The following is a 16,270-nucleotide window of genomic DNA, read 5'->3' on the forward strand; positions in this document are numbered from 1 at the left end:
TAGCCTTAAAGTCTTGCCATATGGACTAGCACTAAAGACTTCCAAATGTGTCCATAAGGTAAGGTACTAGCCATAAGGTTTAAAGTCCATAAGGTGGTGTCCATAAGGTAAGAAAGAGCCCTGACTTGGGCAACTTATTAGTGTTTTAGCCTTAGCTATATTTTGAGTTCAGAAGTAGTATTAGTAGTTGTATTTATCCTTTTTCCTTTAGTAGCACTTAAGACTATCTCTAAGCTTGAATGAAGTAGTAGTATAAGTTGTTATCTCCTTCTCCTTTCTCCATTCTCTAAACTCTATTTAGACTCTCTATTGAAAGGTATAGCTTTAGCTCTATCTTCCAGTCACTAATGCACGCTTCTTCTCTTCTTAGTTCCAAACTAGTCATAACGTAAGTTAAGAAGGTGATACCATAGTTTCGTTTTCGTTTCGAACTTGCTGTTTGGTCCGGTCTCACAGGAGTGAACTGACCTTTCATATTTTGATATTTCCCTCATTCAATTTCATCTCATGCCTTCTATATTAGATTATTCCATTTCATATTTCCCATACTAAATAGATATATATCAATCTAGATATTGGTTCTATTCCCTAATTCGAAATAATAATGGAGATCTCCATCACTCAATTTCATCCCATGCCTTATATTCTCCATAGTGGAACTGATGCGCATGTACTTTAGATATTGTATTATCTACGCTATGCTCAATAGCTCTATGCAGCACTTGTGGTTTTTATGTAGGGACCATGCGTCCTGTATCGATAAGCTCTGTAGGAACTATTGTTCCATGTAGGTAAGCTAGGTAGGGACGTGTCCCATATGTTCAGTCCATAGGATTTCCCCAAGAGGCCCACCTATCAATACCACTAATGCCATGAGTCTTTCAACACCAAGAGTCTTTTTCCATTGCTTATGAACTGACGGAAAAACACCTAGGGAGGCGAAAACCTCAAAACCACGGTCGAACCTACCTGCTTGAGATATTCTTGCCTGTTGATAGATATCTTGCTTTCTTTCTTGCCTTACAGCCCCCCCAAACTCCGACACCCTAGGAAGAAGGACAACATTCACACGAATCGACTATGTATGTGTAGTGAGTGAACCACTTCTGTAATGGATTCTGTGCATGAATGGCTTTTGCGAACGTAACAAATTGATTCCAGGACATCGCCCGTATGTGTGCTCTAACTGAAAGGGAGTGACTCATGTTCCCACTGGAACGAACAGGGTTGAGTGAGTGAGGCACTGCCAGAAAGTCATTGCCAAGAGTCAATCATTGTTTGTAGTCTTTGCTGAGAGTCGGTAGTATCTCCCAAGGGGAAATGCTAGGTGTTGATGCAATCGATCCAAGAGGCGATTCAACAATTGATCCGCTACTCAATCCAAGAGGCAATCCACTCGATGTTGGTACTCGATGAAGTCGATGCCAGGTGCCAGTGCCATTTATAGCCCATAGGCAAACACACCTCTACTCTAGACCTTGAACTAGAATTGGACCCTCTAGACCCTCCAACTCCTACTCGACCCTCTACCTCTAACTCCTACTCACATAACCTCTTGACATAGACCCATCCTACCGAGTCCCCTTAAACACAGACCCCATTCTCACAAACATACCCGAACGATAAGGCTTCAACAACACGGACCCGAGAAGGTATGTCTAGAAAGGGAAGAAAGGAAAATGAAATAGATGATGGCTTTCTTTTATATTCTTGTCGAGAGTAATGTAGCCTGGGTTGTGGGTGTGTCTTCGAGATGGGGGGGTGGTCCAACGGGCACACGAATGAGGAGGCCTAGCCAAGAGGACTAGACAATTGTTGCCAGGATGTCATTGTGTAGAGAAAACATACATAGAACTCTACCTTGACCTCAACCTATAGCGCTACCAAACTCACGGTCTCACTTAACGCTACGGAACAATGGAATGTTGTTACTACACCCACTGACCCTTACTGCTACAAAACATTGATTGGAACGTTCCTACATGAACTGCATGCAATTATATTGCTTGCTTATGTTGATACGCAATTCGAGAATCATATGCTACAGGCAAATGGTGAGAATTTCATTCTAGAAATTAAAGCTAAGTCCACCTCTACCAAGTTCACCCAGTAAATGTAAGTGACCCGCCAAGTAACACATGCAAGTAAAGACACCTTCCATCGAGCAAGTGAGTGCGCAATATGTGAGAGAAGAGTGTGTATAGCGCGTTGGGCTAGGAAATTTCTTAGGCGCTAGGGGTGACAGAATTATGGAGTCATTTAATCGTGTTCGGCGCAGACACAAAACTGAATCTTCTCATGAGGGCTGCTGGCTAGGAAGGTGCAGTGCGGACAGGAGAGATGTACCCCTTTCAATCCATACCTGAGAAGAGAAGATAAGGAAGGCCGCCAAGTCTGCGTATGGAACAATAGTTACTACCTTGACTTTATGCTCTGACGATAATTACTTATGATGCACCTTTTTGAGCATGCTAGACACATTGTGCAGGCAATGCTAGTCATAGAAGGGAAGGGAGGTTGATGATGCTTGTTGATAGTGATTGATTGATAGACCACATCTTACAAAATAGGCATTCCCATGGACGGACAACAACCCAATCTTCCCAAATAAGTGCTCCCATCGGCAACAGGCAACGTCTATTAAATGCCACACCCAACATGGGAAGCTACAACACGACAAGGCACGAGAAGCTATAGGGTGGGAACAAGCTACAGGAAGAAGCTATGGGGACGGGTGAGTGAGGTACATCCATAGCCCCTCATTGCCGATAGCCCCTCATTGGTGCCAATAGTCGATCAGAGCCGGTTGTCATAGCCATGTTCCCAATTGCCAGTCATTGTTGGGCTTGGCTTGGCTAGACTGGCTTGGGCTCCTTGGATATTCTGCTTGGCTTGGCTACTAGGATACTCAATTTGGTTACTCCGCTTGGATACTTGGCTTGGAGACCGGTTCTTGAAAATAGAGTCATTCGCTATTCTTGGCTAAAAAGATATCCTCTTTGATAAGTCTGGGGTCCCCTTGGGACAGGAAAGTAGATTTGATTCTTACTCAACTATGCCTTTTATGAAGTTTCCCTATTACAGGCAGGATGATTTCATTTGCTTTGAGGGTGAGCGCCTCCTTGATGGCTTTAGGCTTCTTGACAAAAGAACCCGCCTGACGAAGAGAGAGAAGGAACTTAAGTTACCAACAGATGGGAGAGGAGAAGGCCCAATGTTCCTACCAGAAGTTATTGAGACAAGTTGTTACCTTATGAGATTTCAATATGTGAACCAAGTTAGTGCCATGCGCAATAGAATAGGTACCCCTTCACTGACTGAGAAATAAGGCCCACATCCCTAGTCGACAGGAAAAGGCCCCACGATCCCCACCAGACAAGAGAAAAGTATGCCAGACGATATATCGATTGAGTTGAAGTTTAGAAGAGATGGTTATAATTTTTTGAGCGTAATATGTAACCGAACGATAGAGAAAGAATGAGGTGGTTATGTGATTTGAGGTTAGGTCCCCCCATATGCTACGAGACGAGATAGTGGTGATTGAGTTCTACCTAATCTCCAACAGACGCGGAGATTATATTTCCAAATTGTCAACAGACGATGAGATATTGAGTTCACCCAACCAAGTAGGCATAAATAGATAAAGAAATGTTGCTGCTAGCCCCTACTGAAGAGGCTAGGGGGAGGGGGGCGGAGGTTTTGTAGCGTTCATTCCCCAAACTGACACATTGCAGCCATGTTACCAACATACGAGATTGATTTATAAATGGAATACTTGGCTCGGGGCAGGCACTACGATTGGGTGGACTAGATCTTTGAAAACTGTCTCAGTTGTTGCTTTTTTCTAATCAAATATCATCTTTAGGGGGTCAAGCAGAATTCCGGGGCACTAAAATGATTTGATTATGACTCAAACATGCCTTTTTGTCAGTTTCCCTAGGTACATTTAGTGGCTCGACTAAAAGGAGAGGATTGTCATGTGTAGCATTGTTGCCACTCATCATAGTCCTTGCCTTAAGGTCATTGTTGAGAGCCAATCACTTGGAGGGAGGTACTTGTCACAAGGAAAAGCAGTTGATGGTCGATCACATTACCAATTGTCATTGATGATTGATCATTGACAGCTAAGAGCACATCAGTGCGAGTTAGTGACAGTTGACGACGAGTTGAAGGAAGGACAAGTTTACGCATACAAAACTCGATGGCGTGGCGTTCCTACATCGATTGTATTGAAGGATTGAATGACCAATTCTTACTTATGATCACCTGTTTAACGACCATGCGCCATACATATAGTGTCAGTCAGGTAGTCCAGTCAGGGAAGTAGGTGGGGGGATGCTTGCTCGGATAGTGATCGATTGATAGCCCACATCCTTTGATAAGGGTGGTATATAACAGGTATCGAGATAGGTGGCCCCATTGGGCGGGGGGGACGAATGACAACTCACATCATTGTTGGCCGAGATATAAGGCCCCCATGTTCCCAACATATTAGAGAGGAGCCAAATCGATAATGCTCCTTCTTGTTGGGTTGGGGTAGGGTCACGTTGTGCTTTATTTATTGCCTCAGGTTTTGCGCAGGCACTTAGTTTGGGTGGACCAGATCTTTGAAAACTGCTTCATTCCCCAGTTTTTAGTGAAATCGCCTTTTTTAGGGGGCCCGACGATAATCTCATTTGGGCATTGAAATGGTTTTTCTTCTTATTGAACTATGCCTTTTCAGAACAGTTCTCTATGATAGTCGAGCATAGCCGATAACCAATAGTTGATGCCAGGAGTCGATTCAGTCTCGAGGAGTCTATGCACTCAATCCCACTATTCGATGTTGCTACTCAATGCTAGGTGACAATTCGATGATAGGACGCTGAGACTCGATGCCAGTGTATAGATCCCCACGATATATGAGGGTTGACGGGTGAAAAAGAGTCTTTCTAAGCGAATAAGTGTGACCTCCTTATAGAAACGGGGTCTTCTTCGGCAGCTGAGCCGAGTACTGCCAGTGCTGCCTTACCAACTGCCCGGGCGCTTTGGCTGGGTTGCCATGCCGAAGTTAGGGCGGAGAAGAACGGGGATAAACGCGACCTTCCAACAGCAGAAGGCTAGGGCGGAATTAGAGGGCTAGGGCTATAAATTGATTCTTTAGCCGAGTTGTCTCTGAGACAACAAAGAGAAAGGTAGGTGCACAATGGGGTCCTTACTTTATATGCTGTAGGCGTGGAGGTACCGATTACCGCTAGTTGACACACCCTAGAGCTCATAGTGAGCTTCCGCTAGCCAAGACACAGGAGACACACATGGTCACTAACAGGATGCCGATAGAAAGAACCTCCATTTGTCTATGCTATGCTTTCCGACCCCCTCTCAGCCTGGTTGGTGAATCAACACAGTTTTCAAAGCAATTAATCGGTCTTCCCTTGGGCTTTTTAGCACCTAATCCATCTATCCCCCTACAACCAACTAGATAGCTCATTTTTGGAAGATCGAAACGATCGAGATATCTATCAGCAGTCAAGAGTGCTTGCTCAAGCAGGAATAATTCCTTAGTATGCCCTGAATCCAACCCAACCTTTTGATTTCGGCATCCTTTTCCTGAATCTCTCCAAGCCTCGGGATGATTCATTCCCTTGTTTATGCCCATGGCACAGTGCTAGAGGACCTTCCAAATGATTAGTTCCCCCTATTATACGTTGTCTCGACTCTCTATTGGGAGCGATAAGATTACAGAGCTAGCACGAAAGTAATAAGTCCACCGATCAAGAATCGTTCAGCCCTGCATTTGCTTAGCCACCGCCCTCCCAAATGAATTATGGAGTTTTTTTCATGTATATAATAGAGTATGTCGGTGAAGTTGTTAATACTAGAATAATATAATCTACAAAATAACTCCTTTGCCTTGAAGCGGACGACAATGTTCAATTTTGTATATTTATTATTACTCTAAATTCTTTTTTTTTTTTATGCTATATAAGTGCACACAATGTTCAATTTTGTATATTACTCTAAATTCTTTTTTTTTTTTTATGCTATATAAGTGCACTACAGAAGTGATAGCCATATCTACCAAGCATCCGGGACAAGCATGGAGTTTGATTTATCAAGGAATTTCTTGCTTGACCCTCTGGGGAAAAGGTGAGATTCCTGTATCTTGTCTGTATTAACCAAGGTTGTGATATAAGTAGCATTCAGGACTTGCTCATACTTTATTGTAGTTTAAGCATGGAATACGTACACGATTGGCAAAAGGTCCTGGGTAAATTAGCATGTGCAACAATGCAGAGAATATTCTGTAACATCAGGTTGCATATATCATGTCACCGTGATAAAATGTGCTTTATGTCAGCGTCTTGTCACTGATAGACAGTATCCGGCCTTATATTATGCTCGTTGAATACAAGAGTTCAGGTTCAAATCCTTGCATACTAGACGTTATTCAGCCTTTCCATCCGCTTTGGGCAATCATGATATAAGAAATAAGCTCGTGATTAACAAGACAACACCTGTTAAGAGTATTCCATGTACATGGAATGCACTAATTAAGGCATATTTGTCACGTGTTAATGCACCACTGATTACGCTTACTTTGATTCCATCTGAGTGATACAACAGCTAGTCGAGTAGTTGTACACATATTATGTTAGCCCAGTTAAGAAAAACACATCAGCTGACTCAATCAATGCATTTTACACACTAGGATCAGCACTGGCTCGACTAAGCTCATAATATGTCCGTAGAACTACATCAGTCCTAGCTCAGAGTGATTATTGCATCTCTAGCTCAGAGTGATTATTGCATCTCTGTATGGATTTCACAATGTTCTACAAGGAGTAAAGATCCAAGTTTCCAACTAGTTGGATTACATGAAACACTGTATTTATTAGCACTCAGACAATGTATGCGTCGTAGAATATGCAAGCAGGCTTAAAGAAACACATCCAAGAAAGCGAGTTCGAGCAGTTAAGGTATTAGTGAAGGTAAGAGCTCGTTATCATTCCTACTCTGATCTAGCTGATCCATCTAGTCGTAATGCACTTTAAAGACGTGCAACTATCATATCCATTAGTGGACTTTTAAAAACTGTTATGCTCTGAACACTCTATCTCTAGTAGGAGCTCTAGTTACTACACTAATCACATGAATACTATCTGTAAGCAGGATCATTCGACTCTAATCATCTAGTATATCAATTGTATCACAGATCACCTTAACCACACATTTTTTATCTCTGATTTCAAGTTCATGGACTATAACTTTACCGAGTATTGCTAACTACACTCTCATGCTGAGAAAATGTAAAGGGTTATGATTGCAGTGCTACTAATCCTGATCAGACTAGACATCATTACATTCTACGTAGCCTTTGAATCAATACTAATTTGTAATACGAGATACTTAAGGTGTACGAGCTAGCTTCCTGCTCGCTATTCATGTTACTAGAAGAGATCTATCATACACCATTCTAGTGGTCTAGCTTTCTCCACGTAGCTGGCCTAGTACTCGGCACCCATGTATTAATTAAGCTTGAATTAATCTGGCTATACAGGAGCTAATAAGCCTAATTGTTAAGTATAACCATACCTACTAGGCTAGACTGCAAGAGCAAACCGGTAACAATGTTTCTCTATAACAGTAGTCAATATATATGTGAGCTTTCTAATTCTATACTGAAAACGCGGTTATGACTCTATGATACATCATGAAGTGTATATCATAATATTGTGGTTAGCCGTATGGTGATTTCCATGATTATGGTTAGACAGTACATATGCTTTATCTAGTGACAAGAAGTAAGCTGACCATGACGTAATGACCCGTTGGACAGCTTATTGATAGCCTAGGTCAGGTGCTTATCACTATATACTATGATTTCAGAGCGTAGTAATAAATCACTGTTTTCTAGTTAATGATGCACGACACGATCAGCTAGTGCCTTATCCAGCTAGTGCCTTATCGCTTGTATATTAATTACATTACTTGTGGATAAGCTCACATTACATAGATTCACCAATGTAAGAGATACTTACTAGAGTACAAAGCCAAGTAGTGCGTAATTTGATATTTATGTTATGAGCTGGAAGTCCTGAACTAAATATAGTATTGCCTTTACTCGTGACGTGTTACTTTACTGATTCTAATTAATCAGTGCTTGAGGTACGTATTATCTCGAGAACAGGGTCTTTTCACTTGGATGTGCCACTTTCTCGTAGGCAGCTTAGAAAAAATGTCATGAATTAATGCTATTTATATTTCCTCTCCTTTTAGTCGAGCCATCCTTCGTCTTCCTCACCCTCTGTTGTCGGGTGAGCGTCTTCCGGTTATATCTTCTTTACCTTTAAGAATTTCATTTTCTTCTTAAGTTTCATATAGTTTCTCTTATACTTTAGGTATCCCATAGCTTTCACTCCTTAACCCTTCAGAAGGACAGATCCTTAGTAGTCTTATTTTGATACTCTATGAACAACATTAGTATCAGGAATAGATAGAAAGATTAGAACTCTTAGACTCCTAGACTTACTTTACGAATTCTTATTATATTCTAGATATATAGATAGATTAGTATTATTACATTATCAACTCCTTATACTTGTCTTAGATTCAACTATCACTAGCTTTATTATACTCTACACCAGGAAAACATAACTTGGAATCCATAACTCTATGAAGCTAGGGGTGAGATACGAACCTCCCCAACTACAGACACCAAGGACTCTTCTGTTCACTCATCATTACTTCAAGCTTAAAACACATCACTCTCGAATAAACAACCAAGCAAATAGACTATCATATCTATTACTAGATCTATTATAGGCTAGTGATGAACCTGCTATAGGCTTCAGATTGGCAATGCTATCATCACTACAGACATATCAGTTCAGTCTATGGGACAAGGAAAGACATTAATACAGAGTATCTGGGACAACGAAATACCAGGTTAATGCGCATTAAGTAGTAAGAAGGCTGCCTACAGTGTGACATGAAGGCCTCTAATGATCTTACCCATAAAGATCAGTGGCCCAGGGTCGCGTATCCATCAAGTCACCCAAGGTGCAGCTGGACCTAATCTAAAAATAAGCATTAGAGAAAGATAAGCATTTTCCTCTATTTGCCTAGACGATGTGATAGAGAGCGGAATACCTAAAGAATCTCAGCAAGCCCCAATGAAAATACCTATAAGGCCCCTAAAGTGGGGATTGACTTAACCTCCTATATATCCACCCCTAAGCCTTAAAGGTAGCTTTAGAGCAGATGGATCACACCCTTGATCGGTACCCTATCTGCCAATCGATGATTGGCACCTTATCCGCTAAGCATTCTCCTCTATTCCTTTTGGTAACTCATTCGTGGCTATCAGCACTATGGTACTTACTATGTTACGGATGCCTAAATATTAGCTAACCCAACCTAAGACGCAGGGTTATAAGATGCAGGTAACCCTGTTATATGAAACAATGCATCATAGTCTTCCTAAACTACAGATTGCCCTTGAAAGCCTACATTCGGGTGCGCAAGCAACCCAACTCGCGAACTTGAGATCGTCGTGGAAGCATCAGAAAAGCCGGGGTAGAGCTAGAGGCTTGGACTATTTGGATATTTTATTTATACTAGAGTATAGTATTCTAGTACAGAGTTAGCTCAGATGGGCTTCGTCTTTCTATCGGTTTCATTCGGAGAGAATATTAATGATAGCGGTTACGTGCCCAGCTAGCTACTCTTCCCTCATCAACCCGCGTTGAAACCTCAGCAACTGAGCAAATACTCACGAGGCATAGCCGTGGATATGCTCTTTACCCATTCACTCAGCAAAGACTCGTGAGATATAGACATTGAACCTAATAGACTCATCATGGGGCTCATTAGGTCTCTTTCAACATTAACCCCTGGCTAGGTCTCTTTACTCGATACCGCTTCACGAAACAAGGTATGATTCAAGGATGGAGAAGGACCAAGGGATGATTCAAGACCTCCGGCAGACATACATGCTTCCATTGATATTATTTAAGGTATATATTCATTATTAAGGAAGGAACCCACTCTTCAGAGACTTTATTACCCTGTGGGCTGGAGTTCGCTTGCCTCATGAACCCCTGGCATAAGGAGATGAATTATGGATATACTTTCTGGTATCTATTCCCCTTACCAAAGGACCCACCCTTGCAGAGACTTGACCACTGACTCATCAACAATTGACAAACTAAACAGAGTTGCAGCAGCATTTTCTCTTGCTTCAGTGCTACCAACCTTGAGAACCTAAACAATAGGAGGAATTGCCCCAGCCATAACTATTGCATCCTTGTTATTTTTATAAATGGAAAGGCTAAGAAGAGCTGTCACAGTATGCTCTTGTGTTCTAAAATCTGGCGTGGACAACAAATTAACTAACAAAGGAATGGCCCCAGCCTCTGCAATACAAATCCTGTTATCTCATTTCTTTTGGCTTGAAGACGTAGCTCTTTGGTCTCTAGGAGTCCCACTCGACAACTTTTGCAGAAGAATATCCATTATCAAGCATATCTGCTGCAGCCCGACCTCTTTGCTAGTTCAACTCCATTAGTTTCACGCCACTGCAATCAGACTTCGCAAGACATAGTTAGGTGTCAAAACTACACGCGCAACATTTGTTGTGTTTTAGGACAAGACTGTTCACATTTCTGCCCTGTAGCCACAATAACAGGATCTTTCATTAGCTCCAGGGAAATCGGACAGCGAAATTTATCAGGAATAACAGGAGAGCTGGATTTATCTGTAAGACCACCACAAGTATTCGATCCTTTGTCACTGTCAGGAGCATCCATCTCAGGATTCTCTGTCAAAAGCAACCATCTCAGGATTCTCTGTCAAAAGTAAGTCCTACTTCAGAATACCTGACATCTGCCCTAACTTCTCACCAGCGTCTCCACATCTAATAAAAATATTATAATATTATTGAGCTGAGAGGCTTATTGAGCTATAGGCTCATTCTACAGTCCAGTAGACATCTAATAACAATATTACAATATTATTGAGCTGAGAGGCTTATTGAGCTATAGGCTCATTCTACAGTCCTGTCTGATGTGCAAGGATGTCAGTCCATATAAAAGTTGAATTTTTGTTTATATTGCCTAAAATAAAAAATTTAAAAAATCTAAAAATAAAAAAGATTAAATAACTATATAAAACATTTTAATAATTTCCTTTCATAAAAAAATTTGCACATAAAAAAATTGGATTGCACATAAAGAAATTGGATCCTTCTAGACTTCTATTAAATAAATATTTAAAATGAATCTACACTTGTGTAATGCCAGTGATTCTTACTTAAAATTGACAATGGTCTTGAGTTGTAACTTTTCTGCTAATCTTCTTAATACCGGTTGGTCAACACCACCATAACATCCCGCCATCTCCTCCTGCTTACATCAAATCCATCTCCAAATCTGGCACTCTCACCCCCCATCATTTCTGCTGCCTTCTCTGGCCAATGACCTATTGGAATCCCAATTCAAACCTGAGTGTCTGAGAAAACAAAAACATCAGAGAAACAACTGCTTCTTTCTTCTCCTTGAACCTTCTTCACGTGGCCCGGTTTCCCCTACCTGTGACTTCAGCTTTCCCATGGTTAGTATGAGGTTCCCTGAGCTCTAATGTTGCTGGAGTCTGTTGTCACTGTCTATCCCTGGTTAGCCAGCTCAAACCCTGGTTAGAACGCTTGCGTTGCCCTCCACGCCTGTTCTCTATTTGGCGTGGAGATTAGAGTTGCCCTCCACGCCTGTTGTCCTCTATCTGGCGTGGAGACTAGAGTAGGACACTGCCCTGAACATGGAAGACAACAAAGCACTATTTGTTCACCACGCCGTACATACATACAAAGCTTTGAAAAAGGATTTACACGTGTTATATTTTCACTGATAGAACGATTAAAATAGATAGTGTTTGTAGAGTTAAATTTCAGGAAGAGAACATTTTTGGTGCAAATGGCCATAATTTAACAAGATTGTTTCTTTCTTTGAAAATCATGGAAAATTTGGCAAGATTTTGATAAAATATGGCATGGATTTTTGTAAATCCAGGATATAGTTGTCAAACTTCAAGATTTTGGGTGCTCCAGAGGTTTTTGATGGTGCTGAATCTATTTCTACCATCAAAAACATGATTCAAACATTGCTGAGGTTTTTGATGGTGCTGAATCTATTTCTACCATCAAAATCATGGTTCAAACATTGCTAGTGCAACATTTCTTGAATTTTTTTTTGCCCAGATTCTGACCACTTTTGGCCAAAAGGACAATAACTCCACCTTGGTAGACGATGCTGTGTAAGTATGTAAGACTATTGAACAAGAGAGTATTTGTAAATACTATTTTCTAAGTTTTGAAAGGAAAGATGGCAACTAGGGACAATAACTCCACCTTGGTAGACGAAGCCATGTAAGTATGTAAGACTATTGAAAAAGAGGGTATTTGTAAATACTATTTTCAAAGTTTTAAAAGGAAAGATGGCAACTATGCAGGTGAACATTGCTAAATAATAATTTTTTACCAGAAAGACTACAACCATGTCAAAGAACACTAAATAGCCCCCAACATATATATAAACCAACATATATATAAACGATTATTACAAATGCTAAATTTTAAATCTTTTCATGAAATGCTACAACTATGCAAAAGTTATATACAGGGCTATTGTCCAGATTGCCTGCAAATCAACTAAAAATCTACAGGATTATTCAACAAAAATACTTCAAATTTTATCAGAAAATACTGCAATTCGCTAAAAGCTTAAATCCTGTGTGGAATGAACATTAAACAAAACAAACACCCCGATGTATAAATATTAAATAATCTTCCACACATAATCTAAATCCTTAACAATGGTGCACACTGATCATAATGACAATTTTTTTTCAGATTTTCGCAACATATTGCAAAAACTCAAAAATAGTCTAAAATCAAATTTGTTTCAGAAATTTCACTACGTATAAACCCAAACACAGTCTAAAGTAAAAATTCTTTGACTTCGAAGTTATCAAAAGTCTAAACTAGGGTTTGTTGCGACCTTTATGCCACCATTGCCCGTTCCTGTTTTCTCATTCTTTATCTTATCATTTGCAAAGCCCTCGATATCTGCACTACCCAGAATGCTATTTCCTTCTACCCTCTCACGTTCTTGAGCCCTCACCAACTCTGTCGGTTCAAGGTCACTGAAATCCACTGGCATGGACAAATTATTAGTTACTGCACCAAGATTCCTCCCTTGAGGCATTGAATTGGGGAAAATTGTAACTCCAAGTAGCTTTATGCTACCATTGTCAGTCTCTGTTTTCTCAGTCTTTAACTCATAACCTGCCAAGCCATGGATATCTGCACTGCCCATAATGCTATTTCCTTGTAACCCCTCGCGATCTTGAGCCCTCACCAACTCTGTTGGTTTAGAGTCACTGAAATCCATTGGCATGGTCAACTTATTAGTTACTGCACCAGGGTCCCTCCCTTCTTGGGGCACTGAATTGAGACTCTCAGTACTAGTAAAAATGGCCAGAAACTTCTCAGGAAAACCCTTGGCAGTGCAAGATGAATTGGATTTTCCATTTTCGTGAGAACGAGGAATTGCAATGTAAAAGGTGTTTTCCGTGGTGCTGTCGGGTGAAGTGAAGTAAACCGTATCCCCTGCTTCCAGCTTTTTAGCCTTCACAAAATTTCTCCATCCGCTGGGGGTGAAGTGAAGTAAACCGTATCCCCTGCTTCCAGCTTTTTAGCCTTCACAAAATTTCTCCATACGCTGGTGAGCACATGGCTCCAAGAGCTGGTCCAGTACTTGAACCTGAATTTCCAATCTTCACCATCACTATCAAAAAATGTAAGAAATATGGTCTCTCCATTGTTCAACATGTCTATAGGTAAGTGATTCCGAGCATGTTCTTTTGGGATCACCAACCTGCTTAGTGAACCCACATCACTGACTGTCAATGCTTTGCAAAATTGATGCGGTTTATGCATAATAGAGGACCCTGGTAAATTCTCCAAAAGCTGCTAAAGAGGTTCACCTTGTTCTGTTGATCTAGGTAAATTTAGAAGGCGTTTCATCTGCTGTAGTTTTTCATCATAGGAATGATCTTTGATCATTTCAACAACTTCGTCAGTGAAGTGATTCTGAAAATATGACTCTGTTTCGAACACTGGTTCATTGGGAAGGTTTCGAGGGCTATTTTTGCCTTTTAGCTTGATGAAAGCTGTCATAAGCCAAGGCAGCTTCTTTTTCTGATTTAAAGGTGCCAAGCCATATTCTCTTATGATTTGCATATATCTGTACTCCCCAATTTCCATTTATTTGAGGAACAACACCTGTGAACTGTTTTTTGTTGCACTGAACTGCAGAAGAACTTGCTCGATCACCTTTATGACGTTTTCTTGCCGTTGTCTAACCTTTGAGGGTCAAAGGTTGCTTGATGCTGTCTGGAAAGTTGAAGTGAGTCAAGGCCGTTGTCTAACCTTTGAGGGTCAAAGGTTGCTTGATGCTGTCTGGAAAGTTGAAGTGAGTCAAGGATGGAACAAGAGCGACAGCTTGATTTTTCTACTTTTAAAATTGAAGGTATTTGCAAGTTTCCAACTCATCTAATGCTAGAGATAGCAGGTGCATGTAGTTTCACAATCAAATAGTCAGTCTACCCAATTTCTTGCTTTCATCAAATATGAACAATTTTTTTTGCAGCACACTTTTGCAGTCAAAATCCAGCTTCAGACTTATAAGCAGCATAGAGAATGTCCACTCTTTCAAACCTTGTCTCACCAACTTAAAAATCAAATCTTGATGTTGTTTTTTAATTAACAACCTTCATCACTAATTCCTAAATCAAACGCAAAATAAAACCCAATTTAACAAGAGGCAGCCAGCTGTTCCTATTTATAAATCAGTATAGTTAATTTAAAATTATTCAAATTATAAATACTTGCAACCTCGCTGAATGCATTATAAATCTGATGCTTTGAAACTTCTTATATACAAAGAGAATCTAATGCTTTGAAACTTCTTCACATATACAAAGAGATGTTAAATAGACATGTAATGACTGTTGTAAGCACTCTGAAATACAAATCGACAAATTCATGATGCTGCTATTGTGATATTTAATGTGAAATGTTGTTGGTGTGAAATTGGGTAGACTGACTATTTGATTGTGAAGCTATATACAGTTGAAGGAATCATATTCGCTGACACCAAGTGGTGGCTATCTCTAGGATTACAGGTCTCGGCTGGGTTGGAAAAGCTTTCAAGTTTAAAAGAACAATAAACAAGTTCAGGAACTATGATATCACTGTTAATTAGTTTATACAGCAACAATATACTTTCGCAGAGCGATGCCTTACCTCCTCAAAGATGGCCTGTAGTTGAGGATGTGATCAATGGTTTCATAGGATGCTGGATCTTTCACTAATATTATGGGGCTGCGCCCGGAACTTGGACTGGTTCATCATCTTGATCAACAGGCTTGCTCTAGAATAGCCACACTGCCTTGATTGATTTGATCGATGGCCTACCTGGCTCGGACCAGGCACAAAGTTTCGTTATCTGTATAACCAACGACTTAATCTAATGAGCCAACGGCTGCTTCTTGTACTTATAGGGGAAGGTATTAGTGAGTTGTAGCTATGAGATTATTGTTTCTGAACTTTTCTAGATTCTATTTGGAAATAAATAAATTGCAAATAAATAAATTGGATCAGTTAAATACCTGAGTAGCAACTATTTAATAGATGATGTATCAAAGAGTACAAAAGTTCTGCATTTAACTGCTATAATGATATATCATGTTGTGCATGTCTGACTTAATTTTTTTATAAATAAGTTAATAGTTTCTTAACTGATATATTCAAATAAATTGTATTTGCGCATGGAAATACATTCCAGTTATTTTCGCATGGAAATACGTTCCAGTTCAGAAGAGAGATTGTATTATGAAAGTTACAGCAGCAACCAATTCATTATAATAAACTATATTATTATTATGCATGATGTCAATCATATCACACTCTGGTATCACACTCTGGTAGTATTGTTCAAATTTTTTTTTTTTAAACGAGATTACTACTCTTTATATCTAAATACGATGACATCATACTTATAAACACTGGCTTGATAGATAGAACAGAACTATAAAGAGATCAACATTGAATAGCTTCCAAAAAAAATATGCTAATGTTCATAGGTAATAGGAAAATATGCTAGTGTATAGCTTCCGGAAAATACTAGACCAAAACATTGTTGTCAAAGAAGTTCGTTTCAATTAGACAACCATT

At 40.0% G+C, this 16,270-nt stretch overlaps 1 protein-coding gene across 8 annotated transcripts in view; it reads left to right on the top strand.

Annotated features, from left to right (window-relative positions):
* The window catches only part of LOC149144526 (uncharacterized), a 39,468-nt gene extending 24,117 nt beyond the window's left edge, over nt 1–15,351 (top strand). For 3 of the 8 annotated variants that reach the window (XR_016264920.1, XR_016264918.1, XR_016264919.1), the window contains one exon: nt 15,212–15,351. Coding sequence is in view for 2 of the 8 variants with exons in the window: in XM_089449861.1 (XP_089305987.1) it covers nt 6,080–6,129; nt 14,351–14,564; nt 15,212–15,253 (306 nt within the window). In the remaining 6 variants the exon portion in view is untranslated. Of the gene's footprint in view, nt 1–6,032; nt 6,130–14,350; nt 14,565–15,156 lie in introns of all 8 variants that reach the window. The other 5 variants (XM_089449862.1, XM_089449861.1, XR_016264916.1 and 2 more) reach the window with 5 other exon arrangements.
* The last annotated feature ends 919 nt before the right edge of the window (nt 15,352–16,270 follow it).

Source organism: Pinus tabuliformis, chromosome X (assembly GCF_031772625.1).
Source record: "Pinus tabuliformis cultivar Carrire ecotype Pingquan chromosome X, CPIR1, whole genome shotgun sequence".
NCBI classification, from domain to species: Eukaryota; Viridiplantae; Streptophyta; class Pinopsida; order Pinales; family Pinaceae; genus Pinus; species Pinus tabuliformis.